We start from the raw sequence: 21,494 nt of genomic DNA, 5'->3' as shown, positions 1-21,494 counted from the left end.
TGGGATTATATATTTTTATCTTGTGTTTTGATTCTGGCAGATGTTTGTACATTGTTGATTTTTTGTCCAAACAGAGGTGTTCACGAAGTCTTACGTCAAAATTTCTACAGGTTTGGCCTGTATATACTGCAGAGTATTTCTCACACTATTCTATATATACCTGATTTTTTTATTCATCTCGCTTGGGTTTTGCATTGAACAGTATTCTGCCTAAATTATTATTGTTTATGGAAACTGTTTTTACTATGTATTTAGAGTAATTTTGAATATTTTCTGAAAATTTTTCTGAATAATTATTGCTACTATATTCACATGTATTGTATTATCTGATATTTGGGTATAATTCACTTATAAGCGTTTTATTAGTTTTATCTCATATAATCGTTTCTGGTATCTGATTGTTTACCTCAATTTGTTTAATTATTTTTAGTTCATCCTGGAAGTTCTTTTTAGGTAGAGGGATTGCAAAAGCTATGTGCATCATTGACCTAAAGGCGGATAATTTATGTGAGATTGGACTGTAAGAATCAAAAGGAACTGTGCAGTCTGTGAAGGTGTTTTTCCCGTAGATATTACATTGAAAACCAATAATAACCCTTGAAATATTCAAATCTTAGAAGTTGAGTTTCTTTTTTTGTTCGATTTCTACTGTAAATTCATCTGTGTTATGCAGACTATTGAGGTAGTTTAAAAATTGATGAATTTGTCTGATTGAATCTCCAACAAAATTTACTCCTTCCAACACAGTTCAGAATTCAGTAGGCCTAACTAATTATCAAATTTAAATATGATATCAAATTAGTGTCATTCGACTTAAAACACATGTTTTTGAACATTTCAATAGACAAATGCCTTCCTATTGTGAAAACCCGAAACCAGTCGTGAAAATAAAATAACTAGTGGAAATTAGACGAAAGTTATTTCATTCATTTCATTGCACTGAAAGTGAAGAGGCTGAAAGTTTCGCCCTCTAGAGAACCTCAGAAGTGTTCAAAACATTCGAGTGTTTGAGAGCATTCCACAAAGTTACATAAGGTTTCAGAACAGCCCGAAACGTTCTGGAATGAAGTGGAATAGCCTGAAACGTTCTGGAATGAAGTGGAATAGCCTGAAACGTTCTAGAACATCTTGGAATACTTCATGTTATTGTGAATCAATCAAAAAAAAGTTCCCCGTTTTCAGTTGAAGAGCTTGCTTCTGAAGACATGAAGGCTGAAAGTTTCGCCATAGAAGAGTCCCAAACATTCGACAGTATTTAAAATCATTTTTAACGTATTTATTTGATGAAGATTAATATTTCATCCGCCTGAAAAACTTTCCGATCACCATGTGTTACCATTTCACACATTAAAATGGGTATACTTGGCTATCCTTGGGAGATAAGCATATACCATCGCCAATTCGTACAGATAAACCTTCTGTTTGAAAAACTTCGTTCAATGACCAAAACCGTATGAAAATCGGTTCAGTAGATTTTGAGTTCATCGCGTTCAGACACAGAGAGACAGATACGGCGGAAGACTTTAATTTAAATAGATTCAACTTTTGCTTTTATCGATAACAGTTATTTTCGTATCGAGTGCGTAAAATGATTTTTTTCTTGATGGTACATGGGAGTGTTAATTTTTGGTTGAGGCCGCAGGTCGAATTTATATCGTCTGAAACATATTAAAAATTAATACTTTCAATAGATCTTAACGTGATTTTTTATTCCGATAAGTTATCGCTTTTAAACGACTGTTGCTTTGAAAAAAATCTGTTTTCCGTTAATCAGCTGTCGTCCCCATACGAACGACAACTATCATAAGTTGAGAACTTGTGCGAGCTAAGGACTAACGAGGTCTTACCTTTTAATGTGTGATTCCTATTATTCAATGTTTTCAGTAAAATCGTATTCAAAAATGTTTCGCGTCTGAAAAAAAAAGTCCAAAATAAGTAAATGATACATTTTATCTTCCATGTTATCAATACTTCCAATACAATTTCACAGCATCCAGTGATCTTTCTGTGTTGTTAGTATAGAAACGGTTAATTGGCACGCCGCGTGTTCAACTGTTTATATGTGTTTGCTTGTAGTTGCTTCAATTTCAAGTTATTATCAAAGAAGTTTTCAAAATTGGTCCCGCTTATTAAGAACAAAAGCGTCGGATACCGAGGAAAAAATGTAAAGTTTTATCAAGGAGTGATATCGACAAATTTATTCAAGATGCTGATAACGAAACAAATTTAATTTATAAGGTACAGATATAATCATAATTTTGTGAGATTAGTAGTAATTTCAATATTTTTTATTTGTAGGTTTTCCTAATTCTGGGTTTAAGCGGTGCTTGTCGCCGTGAAAAATTATTACATATAACTATTGATGCCAATGAATATGCTAAATCTATAGTGATTAATAAAATACCTGATACGAAGACCTATTGCGCAAGAAAGTTTACTGTTTCAAATTCTGATCATATTGAGATATATACCGCCTCATACGAGAAGTAACAGAGTAATTTTGAAACATTCGAAAGCAACATGTGGGGATAAATAAAATAGGAGAAATTCCCAGCTTGATTGCAAAATGTATAAGAGCTACACAGGTCACTGTTTCACGAGAAGCTCTGTAACTCTTATGGCTAATGCAGGAGGCAACATTACATCCATGAAACGTGACAGTGGCTGGAAATCACCCTCCGAAGCAGAAAATAGAAATCTGTTCAAAATATGTTTTTTCGTTAACCAGCTGTCGGACCCCTACGAACGACAACCCTCAGAAGTCAAAACTTGTGCGAGCTAAGGATTAACGAGGTCCTACCTTTAAATGTGTGATTCCGAACAGGGGTTGGTCGATATCAAGTGAAAATCGATTATTCAGCCTGGGGCTTGAACCACCGACCAACACGGCGACATATATAGCATGTATAGAAGATAGTTTGAATAACAAAATTAGGATTTCTATCAAAATATTGAATTTTCCATCTTCTTTCAAACAATTTAAAATATGTCATAAAATCAGGAAATATCTAACGTTTTTGATCAGCAGCAACATGGAACATCTTCAGGAAGTTATGTTGGAAGTGAATGTTCAAACTTCACTATAAATTATTATTCCAATATGAATAAGAATCTTTCAAAAAATAATATTTCATGTTTATTTTGTGAATTGATTTGGCAGTTATTAAAGTAAATATTTACGCATCAATGGAGATGCAGAAATGTTAATTTTTTGAAAGTTGTACAAAAACGTATTTTTGGCATTACGAAGCTTCTACCTTCTGAACGAAAAAATAAACTCAAACTCAATTTCTTCAAACAATGGAAATTGACAGCTCCGCTCAGAAACTTGATAATTTTGCAGGAGAGGTTTGTAGTCAAAATGTGTCCCTCTCACCGACAAATTTGCTGTTATTTGTGCTAAAATAGTTTTCCTGGCAGTTATGTTCCTCAATATGTTTTCTAAGGCCCACTCTTAATGTCATTCAGTGACAAATCAGTCCTCATATTATTGAGAGACCAGAACATCGCTTGCATCTATGAGTATATTTTTAGCAAGCAGTCAAAATCAAAATTATTAAAAAATATCACAATCAGCTTCATGCCGCCATCCTTACTTCTCATGGCGAAACAACTGCCTCGTACCCACTAATTATCTTTGTTTACATATTCCTTTACAACAAATCTAATTATGCGTCTTGCATAGGTAAATTATGTTATTTATTTAATTATTGATAGTTAGAATGGCTGGTTAGGTATACGTCTTTTCTACTGAGAGCTGGGTGTTCTTTAATCACAAGGCTTCACTGACTGAAAAGAGATATATAGGATAAAAGGATATAAATCTGGAAATGAATCACTCATTTGAAAATCAATTGGTTGATGGTCTTTTTATGAATTTCATGTTCGCAAAAGTTATGTCAACAATTTTCCTCTCGAGGAAACTTGGGCGAAAATGTCTCTCGGATATGACTCAAAGTCCTTTGTGGTATCATCCATGGAAGTGGTCATTTCCTGACGAAATATTCGATTTCTGAGAATTTATGTGTCATCCATCTGATAGACTTTCCTCGAAAATATAAACTTTGAAAATGGATTATTCGTAAGCAAAAATTATGATTTCTATCCAAGTGATTATTGTAACTCTTCAAGAATTATCTGTTTCGTAGGAAAAAAACAAGAAATAGATCAAAAGTGGAATTAAATGAAGAAATGGATGGATTCAGTAGAAGGCTAGTGACGATTATATAGATTGTGGAAGGTTATATAAAAACTTGATGATAAATAAAGGTATATTGAAATGACGAACCTACTCTTTCATTGTAGAAACATTTTTCTATATAAAGTAAGTTTCCAACAAATTATTTGAATCAATTTCGAAAAATTATGGAAGAAAAAACTTTTGGAGCTCAATTGGAGGTGTCTGAACTCCATATGTTTCATATTCATACATACTTTATCCGTAAGTTGAGTACAGTCACAAGTACTCAAGAATATTGATTTTCGAACGTAATAACATGATAAATTTTTTCAAAGAGTATGTTCATGTAAATGTCTGGATTAATGAAAATATAAATCGTGATTCGAATACTTTTTGAATCTTGTACTAGTTTCACTAGCTACCAGAATTCTACCCTAACCTACAATGTAGATGATGAGGTATGATAAAAACAGTTTGGATATAAATATCTTTCCAAGCGTACACGACTCATTCTCTAGGAACAGTAAAATAATATAACCAGTAGACTCTCTTACCACGTGATCCACCCGAGTTGCCGGGGACTTTCAATCGCACCGCTCTTAGGATGAGATTCTCATCCAACGCGTTCAGTACTGTAGTATCGAAGGATTTGACATCGGATTAGTTATAATAAACGATCGGAAATTGATATTGTGTTTAGATTATTCGCTGTTTTTATTAGAGTTTTCAGTTTTTATATTTGGTTATAAATAATTTACCACAAAATATTCTATAATAACCTCGAATTTTGATTTTTATATGAGCGCACGCCTATGGTAACAGAACGAAATTGGCTTTACACTTCGTCACCGAGAACTTTGTGAATTTATAGATGAAAGTAGTGGGAATGGAGTTACTTGTTGATTTTTACTATGCTCTAGGTATGATCTTCGAGAAAATAGAATATTATTATAACCACAGTTCGATTTGGTGCAAGTTTGTTGTCAAGACGTAGAGGTACGTTTTCCTAGCGACGGATATTTTCCGCAGCGCGGAACTGATTTATTTTAATCACGTCGGCGGGACCGTAAAATACATTACGCTGCGTTAAAGTGTTTTTCTAGAGACGCGTTGTCGATCAACGTTTTTCGTTTGCAGTTTCACAAAATGGAGGAAATATCGAGGAAGACAAAATTGGCTAACATGATAATAATTTAAGAAATTATGGACGATGACCCGGAAGAAGAGTTAATATTGAAGAAATTTGCAACGTACAGGAAACAAGTGACTGCTGTGTTTCAAAATCGTAAAATTGAAGGAATTTTCAACAGTTTGATCAAGAGCCATCTCCATGACGAAGACGAAAAGTTCCAGAACTATGTTAGGTTTGCCCGTAAACGGTTTCAATTCGTTTTAAGCCTCGTTGAAGAAGACTTGACAACCCCCTCCTACAACAGAATCGAAGAACCAATAACAGCAGTCGAAAAACTGACTTTAGGTAAGGTAGCTAAGGTAAGTTATAATTCATTTTGAATTTCAGAATATTTTATTTCATTTTACACACTTAATATGAATATGAAATAAAATTTTATTTATCCTCAGGCTTCAGATACTATGTCATAGATGGTGAAGGTAGTGTTTGTACTTGATGATTGTGGAGTCCATGGTAAAGCTGATGAGGAGTAGGAGTCCGTCTGGAATTCATTGCTTTGAATATTTAAGAAATCTGTAGTAGGTGGCAAAGGCAATTGCTGATTTAATATTTCCATTTCTGTCACAAGTTTGAAAATACTCGCTTTTATTTTGGTGGCAAGGTCTCATCTGAATTTTTTGACTGTGGCTGCCACTGTTTTGAAGAAACGAGGCAATTTCATTTTAATTTTCTTGATGTAATGGCTGTCGCACAATATCTTCAAGACACCGCTTAGAATGTAGCGTGTCCTATTTTCTTTTTTCGAAATATTTTTGGAATGCAACCTTTTCTTCCCTGGATTTTGACGCTGGAGTTCGGAAAATGGCCCGCTGGCCATCTGAGGTTGGTGTGGGAGTTACAATTTGTGCTTACTGTGAAGCTTGCTCGAGTAAGTCATCCTCCTCATAATGTTTTAGTTCGCTAATGCTTGATTGCTCAGGAATTGAAGGTTCATTGTAGGGTGGCAAAAGAACGTTTGTTAAGCTGATTCTTTCTTCTTCCGCAGTGTCCAAAAATTGAAGTCGTTCCCAATACACCGCCCTTTTCTTCTTGACAGCTTTTCCAGTAGAACCTCTCTCTTCTTTTTCCCCCTCTTCTAGTGATCCCTCATATGTTTCCAGCGTCTCTTGCACTCACTTCCTGCAACAGACAAACACGACTCCTATACAAAAAAAAAACATCGTAATCGTGCATGCAAACGTATTTTCATTTTCTCGTCTTCTATTAGTGATATTGATTTAAAACATTATTTATATGTGTTTATTATCTCAAAATGTTATAAATTTGTTTCAGGTTTCTGACCACAGCGGAATCATACAGATCACTGTCATTTGGTTACCGGATTTCACACTCTGCAATAAGCACGATCGGTCCTGAGGTGTTAGCTGCTCTACAGAAAAACCTTGTGCAACTTTTTTTACCTCCTCCAGAACTGATACACTGGGAACAGGAAGCCAACGATTTTTGGAAACGTTGGGGTTTTCTCAACTGTATAGCTTTCATTGATGGTAAACATGTGCAGAATTGTATCACCGGCCAAATCGGGAAGTACATACTTTAACTACAAAGGATATTTTTCTGTAGTACTTCTTGCTATGGTTGATGCAAACTGCAAGTTTTTCATTATTGGTGTGGGTTCATATGGAAAAGAGGGTGATGCAGGAATTTTCGAAAAGTCGAAAATGGAAGAGTTTGTTGAAAATGGAACTATGTTTCCACCTCCAAAATACCTACCAAACTCTGACACCTTGCTACCTCACGTAGAAGTTGGTGATAATGCTTTAATTTTAAGTGATCATATGATGAAGCCTTATCATAGAGCACAAATATTGCAAGGTGAAAGAAAAAGAACGTTCAATTTTTGTCTCAGCAAAGCCAGGAAAACGTCAGAAAATGCTTTTGCCATCATGAGCCACATTTTCAGAATTTATTTTACTTCGATAAATTTAAAAAAAGAAACTGTTGACTCGATTAATGTTATGTATTGTTGTTTACACAACATGCTGAGAGATTATAATTTATCGACGGTTCCTACGAAAGCAAATAAAACTCCAAATTTGGATTTCACTAGTTCAGACTTCCATTGTCTACTATATAAAATGATTTGAAATCCCTGAAACAACTAAAAAAGAATAATTAAAAGAGAATAGCTGAAAATAACAATTATATTAAGCAAAATAAACCTGAAATGAAATAATAGTGAAATAAAATACAAGGAAAAATAAAACAATTGAATGAATAAAAATAAAGAAATGAAAAAAGAAAAAATAAAAACTGGAGAGATTTAAAGTCACGTTAGATCACGACGTTTCGATTGTTAGTATCTACAATCGTCTTCGGGTGATGACTGGACTGATTCCTCCGTGAGATGACTATTTATAGGTTGTTCGAGTATACTTTCACTTATTCCCGCTTTCCATTTTCCGCTTCACTGGTTCCGTGGGAGATGACCGTTTGGAGGGAGTTGGACATTTTTCGCTTGATGATGGGTTTCCATATGTTGCGTATTTTTACGCTGGCTTGGCTGAATACGTTGTTGGACAACATGTATGCGGCTTCCTTGAATTTTCTCCAAAACCAATGTTCCTCTCTGTGCAAGATCTCAGCTTGGGATCACTCGAAGTTGTGTTGATGGGTCCAAACATGGTCTGCTATTCCTGATTTGATGGTTTCCCCTCGCTGTGTGTGTTTCTTGTGCTCGGCAATGCGGACATTCAATGACCTCTTAGTTTCACCAATATACAATTTTCCGCACTCACAGGGTATCCGGTAAATGCAATTCTTGGAATCACAGTCCGCGTTTGGTGGCCCGGTTTTCGTGAGGCTGCTACGGATAGTGTTACCGGATCTGAAGCAGGTTCTGATGTTGTACTTGGAACCAATTCTTCTCATCCTCTCCGATAATTCTCTGATGTAGGGAAGTGCAAGCACTGGTTGTGACGGCTTCTCTTCCATGCGAGGCTCCTGCTGTCTTTTGGCCAAAGTCTTTTCTTCCATCGCTTTGGAGTATCGGATTATCGGAGAGGATAAGAAGTATTGGTTCCAAGTATAACATCAGAACCTGCTTCAGATCCGGTAACACTATCCGTAGCAGCCTCACGAAAAGCAGACCATGTTTGGACCCATCAACACAACATCGAGTGGTCCCAAGCTGAGATCTTGCACAGAGAGGAACATTGGTTTAGGAAAAAATTCAAGGAAGCCGCATACATGTTGTCCAACAACGAATTCAGCCAAGCCAGCGTAGAAATACGGAACATATGGAAACCCATCATCAAGCGAAAAATGGCCAACTCCCGCCAAACGGTCATCTCCCACGGAACCAGTGAAGCGGAATATGGAAAGCGGGAATAAGTGAAAGTACTGGAACGACCTATAAATAGTCATCTCTCGGAGGAATCAGTCCAGTCATCACCCGAAGACGATTGTAGATACTAACAATCGAAACGTCGTGAACTAACGTGACTTGGAATCTCTCCAGTTTTTATTTTTCCTTTTTTCATTTCTTTTTTTTATTTATTCAATTGTTCTATTTTTACTTGTATTTTATTTCACTATTATTTCATTTCAGGTTTATTTTGCTTAATATAATTGTTATTTTCAGCTATTCATTTTTAATTATATTTTTTTAGTTGTTTCAGGGATTTCAAATCATTTTATACAATGGAAGTCCATCATGAAACATTGTCAATCACCTTCAAACAAACGTCCAAATCTGGAGAGCTTCTCAACCCAAAACCTTCTTAATCTAGCTGGCATGGGTGGTTGTGCCGGGTCTGAGGGATTTGAAGTGAGAAGGCAGTTCACCGAATATTTCAGTCAGAACCGATACATGCCTTTACAATAAAAGCCCTAGTGTCATATAGCTTCTGGATATCACCTAATAAATCAATACCAATATAAATTATATTACTAGTTATTATACCAATGACATTTTCACTTAATGGTAATGAAACTGTTTAAAAAACTTACCTTCTCCATTTAGTATTTTTCCAGCTTCACTCCAAATCAAATCTATTTTCATAGTGTATGTAAATACAGGGTTTTTTAGGTCATACAATATTGCATGGTTTTGCACAAATTGATTTAAAATTTCATCCTCATCGCCAGAAAACCTTACTGTTGGTAACTTCCTTGAATTTTGAAACAGTTTAAAAAATAACACACAACCAAAACATGTAAATAACGCTGCGTACGATGTAATAGACTCCTCTAACAGCAATCAGGTATATTTCGTCGACGTATTACGTCCCATGCTGACTTGAAGCGTCTTCTAGAAAAACACTCTCATTAAACTTTGGGAAAGGAGTGATTCACGTAAAACGCTCAGCGAATCACGTCACCCAGGGCGTAAAAAATACGTCGCTAGGAAAACGTACCTTAAAGTAAATTTTTGAGATACAGTGAACATATTGAAAATAGTGCTTTCAATAAACCATATGTTTTTGTTTCAGAAATTGATTTCCATCAAAATAATTCTCAATTGAAACATAATGATTCACTTGAAACGTCGATATATAGGTAACTGAACGATTGCAAGTTATCGATTATTCTGCTCAATGCGAAAAAATTGTCATACTTTGTCACTGTGAAAGTGTTTAGTGCATATCTCAACAGGAGCGAAATAGTGACTTTTGTAAATTTGTATTGTTTTACAGAACAGTAACCATCAGGTTAATATGAAATCGTTTTCTTTGATTTTACCACGTATAGATTTCACAACCTTCGATTCATTCGTAAAAATACAGTCTTTTGAAAATTCAGATTTTATAATATGTGAAGCTTGGTATTTGTTATTAATGTAATTCAATGTCTCTCCTAATGCTATTTCTGTTTTAATTCCTAAAATATCAAATTCGTTAGTGCTATTTTCATTTCTGATATTATATTTGAAACCTTTTTCCATCAACAAATTTTCAGTTTGTTTGAAGCTGATTGACAATGTTTTGTGGTGTATTTCATGAGTTCCATTCTTCCATTGTCTAATATAATGTAAATTGATTTGAAATCCCTGAAAAGAATTGAAAAGATTAATCAAAAATAACAATTCTATCGAACAAAAAACTAAAATTACAAAGAAATAACATAGAAGCAACAACCAAAAAAATTAAACATTCAAATATTTACCAAAGCTGAAAATTTAAAAATCAAAAAATATTATTAACAAAAAATTAAAATAAAAAGATTTCAAACCAAGTTACGTCACGATGTTTCGATTGTTGGTATCCAAAATTGTCTTCGGGTGATAACTGGACTTATTTCTCCGAGATCTGACTATTATTCATAGGTCATTCGAGTGCGGAGAATCATAAATCGGTGAAACTAAGAGGCCATTGAAAGTTCGCATTGCTGAGCACAAGAAACACACACAGCGAGGAGAAACCAGCAAATCCGGAATAGCAGAGCATGTTTGGACTCATCAACAGAAATTTATGTAATAATAGTTCACCTATCAATTTTTCTTATAAATCTATACCTAATCTTGGAAATTAATCTTCAGATATCATAAAACTTTTTCATAAGGAAAAAAATATAAAAATATGTCGAAAAATATCAAAACTATAAAGAATATGAATACAAAATTAAAAGACGAAACGGATACTACCAAAAAGTCAAATGTGTATACCTTTGGATCAGTTTTTTTCTGGTTTGGCCGATATAGAATTTGTTGCAGTCCGAGCATTGTATACTGTTTATCCCGTTTTGGTCTTTGTCTTCTTTTTCATCATACAAATTCTATATCGGCCAAACCAAGAAAAAACTGATCCAAAGGTACAATCAGCACAAAAAGGCATACATAAATCCAATAGTATATAAATGAAACCTCGCAAGACACGCCATACAAAACAAACATAATTTCCCCCCACCAGAGAACATAAAACTCATAAAACAAGTCAACAAGGGGAACCGCATGGACATTTGAGAAAACTTGAACATCCATAAATTGAACAGTCATAAATTACTTATCGAGGAACAAGTACAAATCAAAACACAACAAGACCTCACATTCAAAATATTAAACAAAACCATACACATTCATAGAGACGATCTAACACAAAGAATAGTACCTGATGCAGTACAAATACAGGCAAATTTACCTAAAGTACCTAAAATACCCGAGTTGAAACGTTCGGACCGTATAAAGAGGCAGACGACAGGGTGACAAGTTCAGTTTGAGAAGTGCCTAGAAGATGACAGTACGAGCAGCTGTCGAAAGCGCTCGCAGATAATTAATAGAAGCTTCAAATCCGTTTTGTGAAATTTAATATTGAAATGTATATATATATATATATATATATATATATATATATATATATATATGTATATATATATATATATATATATATATATATATATATATATATCGTGAACGATTAGAGATAAGAGATTTCCATTACAATTATAGTGTTCGTTTCGGATGTTATTATTGCTATCATTTCTTTTTCTGCTTATTGAAACACATATAATAAATTTTTGATGTAGATATGTTTCAAATAATCATAATCATAATTATTCGAATTGCATTGTAGAACACGCGCTCAGTGCAATGGAAAATATATGAATAGGTATCTAAAAATGAAAAAAAACTCTCGAAAAACTGTACGATACATAGAGAGACGTGAAAGTTGCTATTATGTTTTTATTCAACCCAGTCAACTAATTTCCAGGGCCGTAATTTAAAAGGAAATAATACACACAATTATAATCGAATATTACCGAAACATCCCGAAATATAAAATTGAATTTGATTTCTCAGTACGAAGTGAATGTCTTCGATCCAAAAACTACAACAAAAAATACTGGTCCGTATTCAAAAATTCAAAGATGGGAGTGGCCCAAGTCAGATGGCACCCTGTATAAAAGATTCATGGATATATTCTGAGAGCCCCCATCAAGTGCCAATAGCAAAATGTGGACAGATTTTCAATATGTCTGCGAATAAAGAAGATATAGGCAAAAATATAATTTGGGATTTTTTGGTTTTTCCTGTATATCCCCAGAACCAAAAAAAACTATATTCGATTTCTTCACATCATTGAATAGGTCTCTGGAATACATAACTTGCCACAATTCAACCGACACTCTATCTCTTATCGTTAACGAGAATTTGAATAGCCCTGTATATATATATCACCAGAATATAATAGTTTTCAAACCCGTGTATCATGGTTATCATTAGGAATATACCAATTATATCATGAGCCGTACGATAATATTTTTATATAAACTTGCTTGCATTCTCCATTTCCACTGCTGTATTCATTTCTAATCAAATTCATCAGCTTTAACACGATCATTTCTCTATGCTAACTCTAAAAAAATAACGCAATAATTTATCACCTGTCCACGCGTGGATATGGAGAACTGGTCCTTGAAGTTCTCGTCTCTTTCAAAAACATAAATCATCCAGTATCTCGTTTGATATGCAGTACTTGGCGAAGTGATTCTAGAAGAGGGTACAGTAGCTCTTGTAGTCATGTGGCCTTTTCAATATTAATAGTTGGTCATTTATTCTGAAACTTAGAACGGAGGCAAGCACGAACCAGAAATATCCAACTTCGTAGCTTAGATCGCTTCGAGGTTCTTATCTTCGACCAATGATAATGGTAAACCGCCTGTGGGCCGTACGTAAATTGGCTTGGTGTGTTAATTATTGTAATAAAATTCACCCCGGAGTTTGTTCAAGGTTATGTTTGAAAAGTTGTTATTTTAAAAGAATTTTAACGATGTTGCACATCTGCGGAAAATGCAGGTAAAGGTATTATTTATTTCAGAAATCCATGTTTCTTGAAAGTCATAAGTACAGTAAATTTCATCACGGAATATGGCACATTATATTATTTGACTTCATATTTTCTCACATTTTTTAATGACAATGCAACATTGACAACGCCTGCTCGAATATTGGTACTTTTGATCAACACCTCCATTATTTATCAACTGATTCTGAAAAACTCTTTTTGATTGATTCAGTAGAAAACATTTTTTTGTTAATGAAGAAAAGATGATTGAAATTATCTGTTTTTTACCACTTTCATTTATAACTGAAAACAGCTAAAGATACCTGCGTGACTTTCCAGTCCACGACATAAATATGAAAAAGGGGTGTTATTGAGTGTCTATGATTAAATTCAAAAGGAAAATATTATTTCGAACAGCACTAAAATAATCTTTCCCTTCTGAATTTACTCACAGACACTCAATAAAACCCCTCTTTGATATTTATATCCTCCATGGAAATGTTAGGACATCCTAGGAATTCTAGAACTCCTAAATAGAATCACAAATGTGCGGCAGGTTCCTGTTGTTGACTCCGTTGTGCTATCTTCTACTTTTTGGCAACCAAGTGTTACCCATTTCTGCACTTGGCTACACAGCGCTGATGAGGCCCATTGCCAGAAACAGGTGTTCGTGGTTTGCCATCAATTTTTCTTAAGTTCTGTTAAGTGCCTTTTATATTTCGGGATTAAAAAACAAATATTAATCATCGAAAATCACTTTACTGTTTCTCAAAATACTCCCCATGAAGATCTATACATTTTTACATGCGTTAGAACCATTTGCCGAACCACTTTTGCCACTCTGATTGAGGTATCTCCAAAACATGCATTCCGAATGGAGCAACCGCTCTTTCAGGTGTCGAAAACCGATGACCTCTCAGTTTATTTTTTTACGTGCGGGAATAAAAAAAATGTCAGGACTATACGGCGGTTGACCCATCAAATCGATGTTTTGGGTGCTCAAAAATGCAGTTGTTTGAGCCGATTTGTGAGAGTTCGCATTGTCGTGGTGAAGAGTGATCCGTCTTCGGCGGTTGATTTTCCTGGTTTCTTGAAAGATAAATGGCAAACAAATGGTTATGTACCACTCAGAACAGGCGACCATTTGCTTGGAAGTGATTCGTGCGCGAACAACTTTTGTTGCATTTGGCTCATCTTGAAACAGCTATACAGTCGACTGCTGTTTACTTTCGGGCTCATACGCGTAAATCCACGATTCATCACCTGTCACGATGTCATAGACGTGTTTCGAAGAACCGCGATCTCATTTTTTCAGCATTTCTTTCGACCAATCGACACGAGCCTTTTTTTGAGCCATTGACAAATTGTGTAGGATCCAACGCGACCAAATTTTTTGACAGTGAAATGTTTATGCAATATTGAATGTATGCTGGTCCCTAAGGTCCCTAGGTTGTCTCAATCTCACGATAGGTCACATGACGATCTTGCAATATCAGTTCATCCATGCGGATGAACTTAATTCATGCGAACGAACATGGCGACCAATGAGGAGCTCGAGAATCTGGCTGCGGTTGAAATTTGTATAAGATGTAAAACTTCTGCTTTTACTGGCAAAAAGTGTGTGAAATGTGACACCTTAATACATACTGGATGTGTGAAGTATTTGAAAAATGTGATTGATATTGATAACAATCAAATAATATGTTGTGAACCTTCAAGTGCTACAACAGACGCTGAATTCACATTTTATCCGGCTAATGAACAGGACAAAAAGGTAGATATCGGAACTTTCAACTATATTATTTCACAAAAAGATATTATCATGAATGAACTGAAAAATAAAATTGATTTGCTTGATAAACATATCAAACTCATAACTGAAATTAATATTCTCAAGCAAAATAAAAACATGTCAGAAGAAGGGCCTAGCCTAAAAAGTGTTGTGGCTAAAAAACCAATACCTGATAAAGTAAAGTATACAAATAAAGCAAATATCACCGATAATAATAAAAAAGAGAATTCCCAAATAGTTCATCAGATGGGGAACTCCCAATTGATAGATAAGAAAAATGTATCAGCGGAACATCTACAGGAAGAAACGAAGCTGAAGATGGCAACGCGTTGAAAGTAGAAGAACCAGAAATAAAAATCGACGACATACCATTATTGGAAACAACACAGAGAATATATCTGTGAGGGGAGTACCAATGAAAGCCGTCCTTCATATTGGAAGACTGGACAACAAACCGACAACGGAATCTCTCACTGTTTTATTGAAGGAAAACTTTCCTGAGGTTACATGCGACTCCATAAATTCAAGATATCCTGATATATACTCTTCTTTCAGGGTCACAATTCTTGAACAAAATTTCAAGAAAGCTATGGATCCAAGGGTCTGGCTCTATGGAGCTTGAATAAGCCGTTTTTTAGACTTCAAGAAAATGAAAAGATCGGAGAAATGATTTCTAAAGTAAATTTTAATCCTAATTTTCTGTTATATAATATTCAATGTCTGAATAATAGCAAATGGAATAATCTTTGTATAGATAACGATGATGTAGTTTTATTTGCTCAACAGAAACATGGTACAACAAAAGTTCCATTGATTCATTTCATTTTAATGGTTTTATATTAAATAACAGCTTCTGCAGAGTAACAATGAAAGGGGGAGGTGTCGCAATTTTATAAAAAAATATTCATAGTATGAAGAAAATCGAAATAGACGAGTATTGTACAGAAAAAGTCTTTGAAGCATGTGGAATCTCATACAAGTTAGGCAGAGTTAATACAATTATCATATGTTGCTACAGTTCCCCATCGGAAAACATTGATGTTTTTCTTGAGAGGATGCATGACTTGCTTGCTGAGGTTTTTCGACCAAATACTAATTATCTGGTCTGTGGTGATTTTAATATTGATAGTTATAATAAAAATAGCCTTAGAACTTTCACGTTGTTATGTGACATTTTTGAGTTATTTGGTATGAAACCTATGGTTGAATGGCCATGGAGTTACATGAAATAAGCTCAGTATAATTGATCACATTTTCAGCAATTTTACTGATGAAGGTTCATGTTGTATTGTAGACAACGCTGTATCTGATCATAAATCAATACTTTCCCATTTTAGTTTGGGAATTGAATCTGAAAGGTATGTTGGACAATTTAAACGTTCTTATAATGATAATGCAATTGATAAATTTGTCACTGAAATTGGACTTGAAGAATGGTGAACTCTACAATTTTACAGAAGTCAACCAAGCTTCCCAATATTTTTTGGGGATATATTCATATCATTTTGAAATCAATTTCCCTAAATGGTACCAAAGAAGTAAAACAATTGAAAATCAGAAAAAACTGAATATCCTGATTCAACAGGGTTCTACATGAAAGAAAAGCAAATGCACTACCGTATAATTAAGAACGCAAAAAAATATTTTCAGGATATAAGTGATGTATCTGACAACCCAGCAAGAACAATTTGGCAAGTTATCTCTGAGCTCTCAAATAAAACTAAAAATATGAAAAATGATGTTTCTATCAGAGTGAATGACTCTATTATCACGGAACCAAAGGCAGTTGCAAATTTATTTGATAATTATTTTATCAATGAACCAAAATATATTGTTGATAAAATAGATAATAATGGCCCAAACTTTGATTTTTTCTTTCAAAAAGTAATAACAATTCCTGGTTCATTTTTTCTAACACCTTTTGTTGAAGTAGAACTCTATGACTTACTGCGATGAAAACTCAAAAATAAATGTTCTTCGGGTAATGATGAAATACCAATGTTTCTTCTGAAAAAAACTTTGCATGTTTTATGTAAACCATTGCTGTTCTTGGTGAACCTTTTTTTTCTATTTGTCGATTTCCGAACATGTTGAAAATTGGTAAAATTACGCCAATGTTTAAGAAAAAAGATGAACTTTCACTAAGCAACTACAGGCCAGTTACAGTCCCCTCTAGATTCTCAAAAATATTTGAATATGCTTTTCTTGAAAGACTTCTTCAATTTTGTTACTATCATAATATTTTCTCTAGAAATCAGCATGGTTTTCTTAGAAGCAGGTCAACTACAACTGCGGTCCATAGTTATGTTAACGAGTTAGTTCAGAATATTGAGGCGGGCGAATGTCCTGTTGGGATCTTTTGTGATCTCAGCATTCTATTCTGTTCTGCTCTCAAAGCCGTATAATTATGGAATTAGAGGATAACCATTGGACTGGATATGAGATTTTCTCACTTTCAGGAAACAATATGTCACTGTTGGCACTGAAAGTTCTGAGATCCGAGGTATTGATCAGGGTGTACCGCAAGGTTCAATTTTGGGACCAGTACTATTTATATTCTACATAAACGACTTGGATCACCTATCAGTACCAGCATCATTTACTTTACATGCTGATCACACGTCAGTTCTTATCTCGGATAAATCAGATGTACTATTGACGGAAAAATGCCAAGAAGTCTTCCAACAATTGCATGGCTGGTACTCTGCTAATCATTTATTCCTCAATATTGAGAAAACAAATTCTTTGAGGTTCCACCTTCGTCAAAAAGATGTGAGGATATTGAGTTTGAATTCGATAACACACACATTTCCACCAAGAATAATTCGATCTCCTTCCTAGGCTTTCATTTAGATCAACATTTAAACTGGGAGAATCACTGTCGCATTCTAATATCTAAAATGAACTCAATATCATACCAATTCAGAACTACTAGGGAAGTTCTGCATATGAATCAACTCATTTCTTTATATTACGCCCAAATCGATAGTCGATTGCGGTATGGTATCTTTTTCTGGGGTCTATCCCCATGCTCCAAAGATGTTTTTTTGCACAGAAATGAGTCTTACGTTCTCTTGTCAACACATCAAGTCGAACTAGCTGTAAACAATTTTTTCAAAAATATAAGATTTTAACACTGGTGTCTAATTTGATTTTCGAACTATCAATATGGTCTTTTCAGCAGAGAGATACCTTACTCCAATCTAAAACCAAACATCACTTCGAAACTCGCCAAAAAAATGATTTACCCGTACCATTCAATATACTCAATGTATCTTTGAAATCACCCCAGTCTATGGCACCCAGAATTTTCAATAAGTTATCAGTTGAAATAAAAAATATAAAATTTTTTAATACTTTCAAAAAACGTCTACGGGACTATTGAACTGGGAAATGTCTGTATAGTATTGAAGAATATTTGTATCCGTGAATATTTGTATGGTGCTTTAACTTTTACTTATATCTTTAATGTTTGTATGTTGCTAGAAGTTTTATCTGATTAGATATGTTTGTATGTTGCTATAAGTGATTAGACATAAGTATATTCTGACTATTCCTATACAATGTAAATTGTCGATTAGAAAATAAACGTCAAAACGTTTTGAGTACGTATAGGCACAAAAATGTCCAACTATACGATAGAGCTGTCTGTTGCCAGATTGCAACACTAGGTTTGCCAAATTACGAAACATAAAAAGCAACCCTCGTATATATTATTAATTATTATTTCGACTCTCATCCCGGAGTATGCATGTGGAATTGTTTCCTGGCTCTGTTTGCAGGTGGCGCAGTGGTCATCCCACTGAATCTACTGTAGAGAGATTTTATGACTAGCTGGAATTAATTTCAGACATCTAACCAGTGCCTGGTATTGGGCGATGATCTTCCTTTTCCTGATTATCGCGTGAGATAGGATGTCTTCACAGCCCAGCTCGGAGAGATGCGCCCCCCTCCTGAGGCACTTGACTCTCCCGACGAACTCGACGTGGCAGTCGAATGTTTCGAGCTTTCTGTGAATGATGCGTTTCGAGCGGCCATCTCCAGGGAGAAGTGTCCGCTGACGAGCTACAATGAGTTTCCCCCTCGTATCAAAGCCTTGATACGAGAGAGAAACCGCCTGAGAAGGCTCTATCAGCGAACCCTTTTCCCAGGGGATGAAATTGTGGCAAATAGGATGGCCAATCAAGTAAAACAGGCCATCATTGATCACCGGAACGAAAGGTGGGAAGAGCTTTTGAAATCCTTCGAACCTGGGAGTGACGAGCTTTGGCGAGTCACTGGCAGGCTCAAGGGGAAGAAGACTGCTTTCACACCCATTCACGGAAAGTGCGAAGTGTGCTATTCCCCCGCCGACAAAGCGCTAACCTTTGCTGACACGATGGAACGTCAGTTTCAACTTAACGTTGACGACGATGACGACATCGACCGCGATATGCTGTTGGAAGACCGGGTTCACTGACTCCTCAGGGAAGATGACGACGACGACATCCGTCCAGCTTCTGTGGAAGAACTGAAGAGATACATCAGGGCCGCAAAGGCCAAGAAAGCTCCGGGGGTCGACTCAGTAACTGATAAGTTGTTGAAGAGGCTCCCGGAAAATTGCGTCGAATGTTTACTGAACATTATTAAGAGTTCGTTGGACCTCAGACACTTTCTCAGAAGGTGGAAGCATGCGATCGTCGTCATGATCCCAAAACAGGGTCAGAACCCGCTGTTTCCACAGAACTATCGCCCGATCAGTCTACTCTCGTCGGCGGCTAAGCTGGCTGAAAGAGTTGTTCTTCAAACGCTCAGCGAAGAAGTTGAGGACCGAAATGTTCTGCCTGACAAACAATTTGGCTTCAGGAGAAAACACTCCACTGAGTTACAGGCTCTAAGTCTGGTCGAAAACACCATCAAAGAGCTTAACTCTAATAAAAAAGTACATATAGTGCTACTCGACATCTCGAAGGCCTTCGACCGTGTTTGGCACGAAGGCCTTCTACACAAATTAAACGAGTTCGACCTGCCTCGGAGCCTCATCCGGTGGATTGGGTATTTTCTGAAAGACAGGGCATTCTCTCTGTCTGACAACACAGAGATCCTCGCTGGAGGGCCACAGGGGGGCGTGCTCTCTCCGACGTTGTACTCACTTTACACCAGTGACCTTCCGAGGCCCGAGCGTGTGAAGATATCTCTGTACGCCGATGATACGGCTCTCTTCTCATCTTCCATAGGTCGAGAGCTCGGCGTCGTCTACATGCAACGGGCATTGGACGACCTCGAGCGCTGGTACCTTGATTGGAAGATCCGAGTGAACCCGGAAAAGACTCAGGCGATAACCATGGGAAGAATGAAATCTTCTCCGGCTAGAAGAGTGAGAATTTCTGGAAGGGAGATTGACTGGCAAGCGCGGGTAAAGTACCTCGGCCTTCTAATAGACCGTAGGCTCACTTGGAACCCGCACATAATGACCGTTAAATCTAAGATCGAGGGTCGGATAACACGTCTGTACCCTCTGATCAACAGAAGATCAAAAATGAGTCTTAAAAACAAGATTACCATCTATAATACGATGTTCAAGCCTGTCATCATGTATGCTTCAGGCGTCTGAGGACAAGCGGCGAAATATAATATCTCCATTTTGAAGGTATTGCAAAACAAGTTAATGAGGATGATTGTGAATGCTCCTTGGTTTGTGCGGAATGAAGCCATTCGCAGAGATTTGCAGCTGCCTTCCATTCGGCAGTCCATTCAGTTGAGAAATCAGAAAGTTTTTGATGATGTAGAAGTTCATGAAAACCCATTGGTCAGGGAAGCTATGGATTATACTGTAGACGACCCCTCCCGATATAGAAGGCCCCGACACTCTGTCGAATGAGGCTCCTATGTCCTCCGTTGAAAGATGAACAATTTCTTCATCCAACCCACCCCAGCCAGGTAGGGGTACACTGTGAAGGGCGGTACTGATGTCTGAGGACTTTCATGCCGTCATATCATCAACACTCACCATCAGTTATAACCCGTTTGTCCTTCTGGCAAACATCAGTCCAAAGGGTAAGGGAGCCAGGCTTCAACCTGTCTGAAATCAAGACGACGTGCAGATTTGGTCGTGTTTACCCAGACGGTTCATACCGTTCTGAGGAGACTATGCCTGGTACTGATGATGGGGCAATCACCCCGAAACCGGTCTATCGGTTGGTCGGATCGACCAAACGAAATTAATCTCTGCTTCTCATAGTGGGAAATAATTTGCGACGAATCTTCGAAGTCGAAGAAGTTGCACAGGTGCCTGATGGTGTTACTTCAACTCTCTGCTCGGTATTAGCTGGGTGGGTTGTTTGTCTTTCCGTTGGGTATCTGCCACACGTACCTACAAAGTCATAGGTCTGCATGATATATATATATATATATATATATATATATATATATATATATATATATATATATATATATGATTGATGCAACTAATTTTCCTTTATTTTGAGTATTTCAATGTTAAATTCTACAAAATGGATTTGAAGCTTTAAATCTTCTATATATTATCTGCGAGCGCTTTCGACAGTTGGTAGTACTGTCATCTTTTAGGCACCCTTCAAACTTTGAACTTTGAACGGTACCTAGAAGATG

At 36.1% G+C, this 21,494-nt stretch overlaps 1 protein-coding gene and 1 long non-coding RNA gene across 3 annotated transcripts in view; one reads left to right on the top strand and one right to left on the bottom strand.

The window, feature by feature from the left end:
- Positions 1-21,494, bottom strand: part of LOC141486556 (uncharacterized) — a 368,992-nt gene that overhangs the window by 141,693 nt on the left and 205,805 nt on the right. The window contains exon 4 of one of the 2 annotated variants that reach the window (XR_012467919.1): positions 5,644-6,491. The exons of the other annotated variant lie outside the window; for it this stretch is intronic. This is a non-coding gene — a long non-coding RNA (uncharacterized lncRNA). Of the gene's footprint in view, positions 1-5,643; positions 6,492-21,494 lie in introns of those variants that run through there. 2 annotated transcript variants of the gene reach the window in all.
- LOC141486555 (uncharacterized) lies at positions 5,384-7,531 on the top strand. The gene is made up of 2 exons (XM_074184700.1): positions 5,384-5,671; positions 6,645-7,531. The coding sequence occupies exons 1-2, from the start codon at positions 5,384-5,386 to the stop codon at positions 6,726-6,728; spliced, it is 372 nt and encodes a 123-aa protein (XP_074040801.1). The 3' UTR covers positions 6,729-7,531.

This window comes from Leptinotarsa decemlineata, unplaced genomic scaffold, assembly GCF_025532065.1.
Source record: "Leptinotarsa decemlineata unplaced genomic scaffold, Ldec_3_MD MMD2_tig00026358_RagTag_RagTag, whole genome shotgun sequence".
Lineage (NCBI taxonomy): Eukaryota > Metazoa > Arthropoda > Insecta > Coleoptera > Chrysomelidae > Leptinotarsa > Leptinotarsa decemlineata.
Note: the sequence above shows the minus strand (reverse complement) of the source record. Positions and strands in the feature narration are given on the sequence as shown.

Excerpts from the sequence above, each read along its gene's own strand:
- LOC141486555 (XM_074184700.1), top strand. The coding sequence starts at position 5,384 with ATGGACGATGACCCGGAAGAAGAGTTAATATTGAAGAAATTTGCAACG. Across the intron at positions 5,672-6,644 it reads CTTTAGGTAAGGTAGCTAAG|GTTTCTGACCACAGCGGAAT; the intron begins GTAAGTTATAAT and ends AATTTGTTTCAG.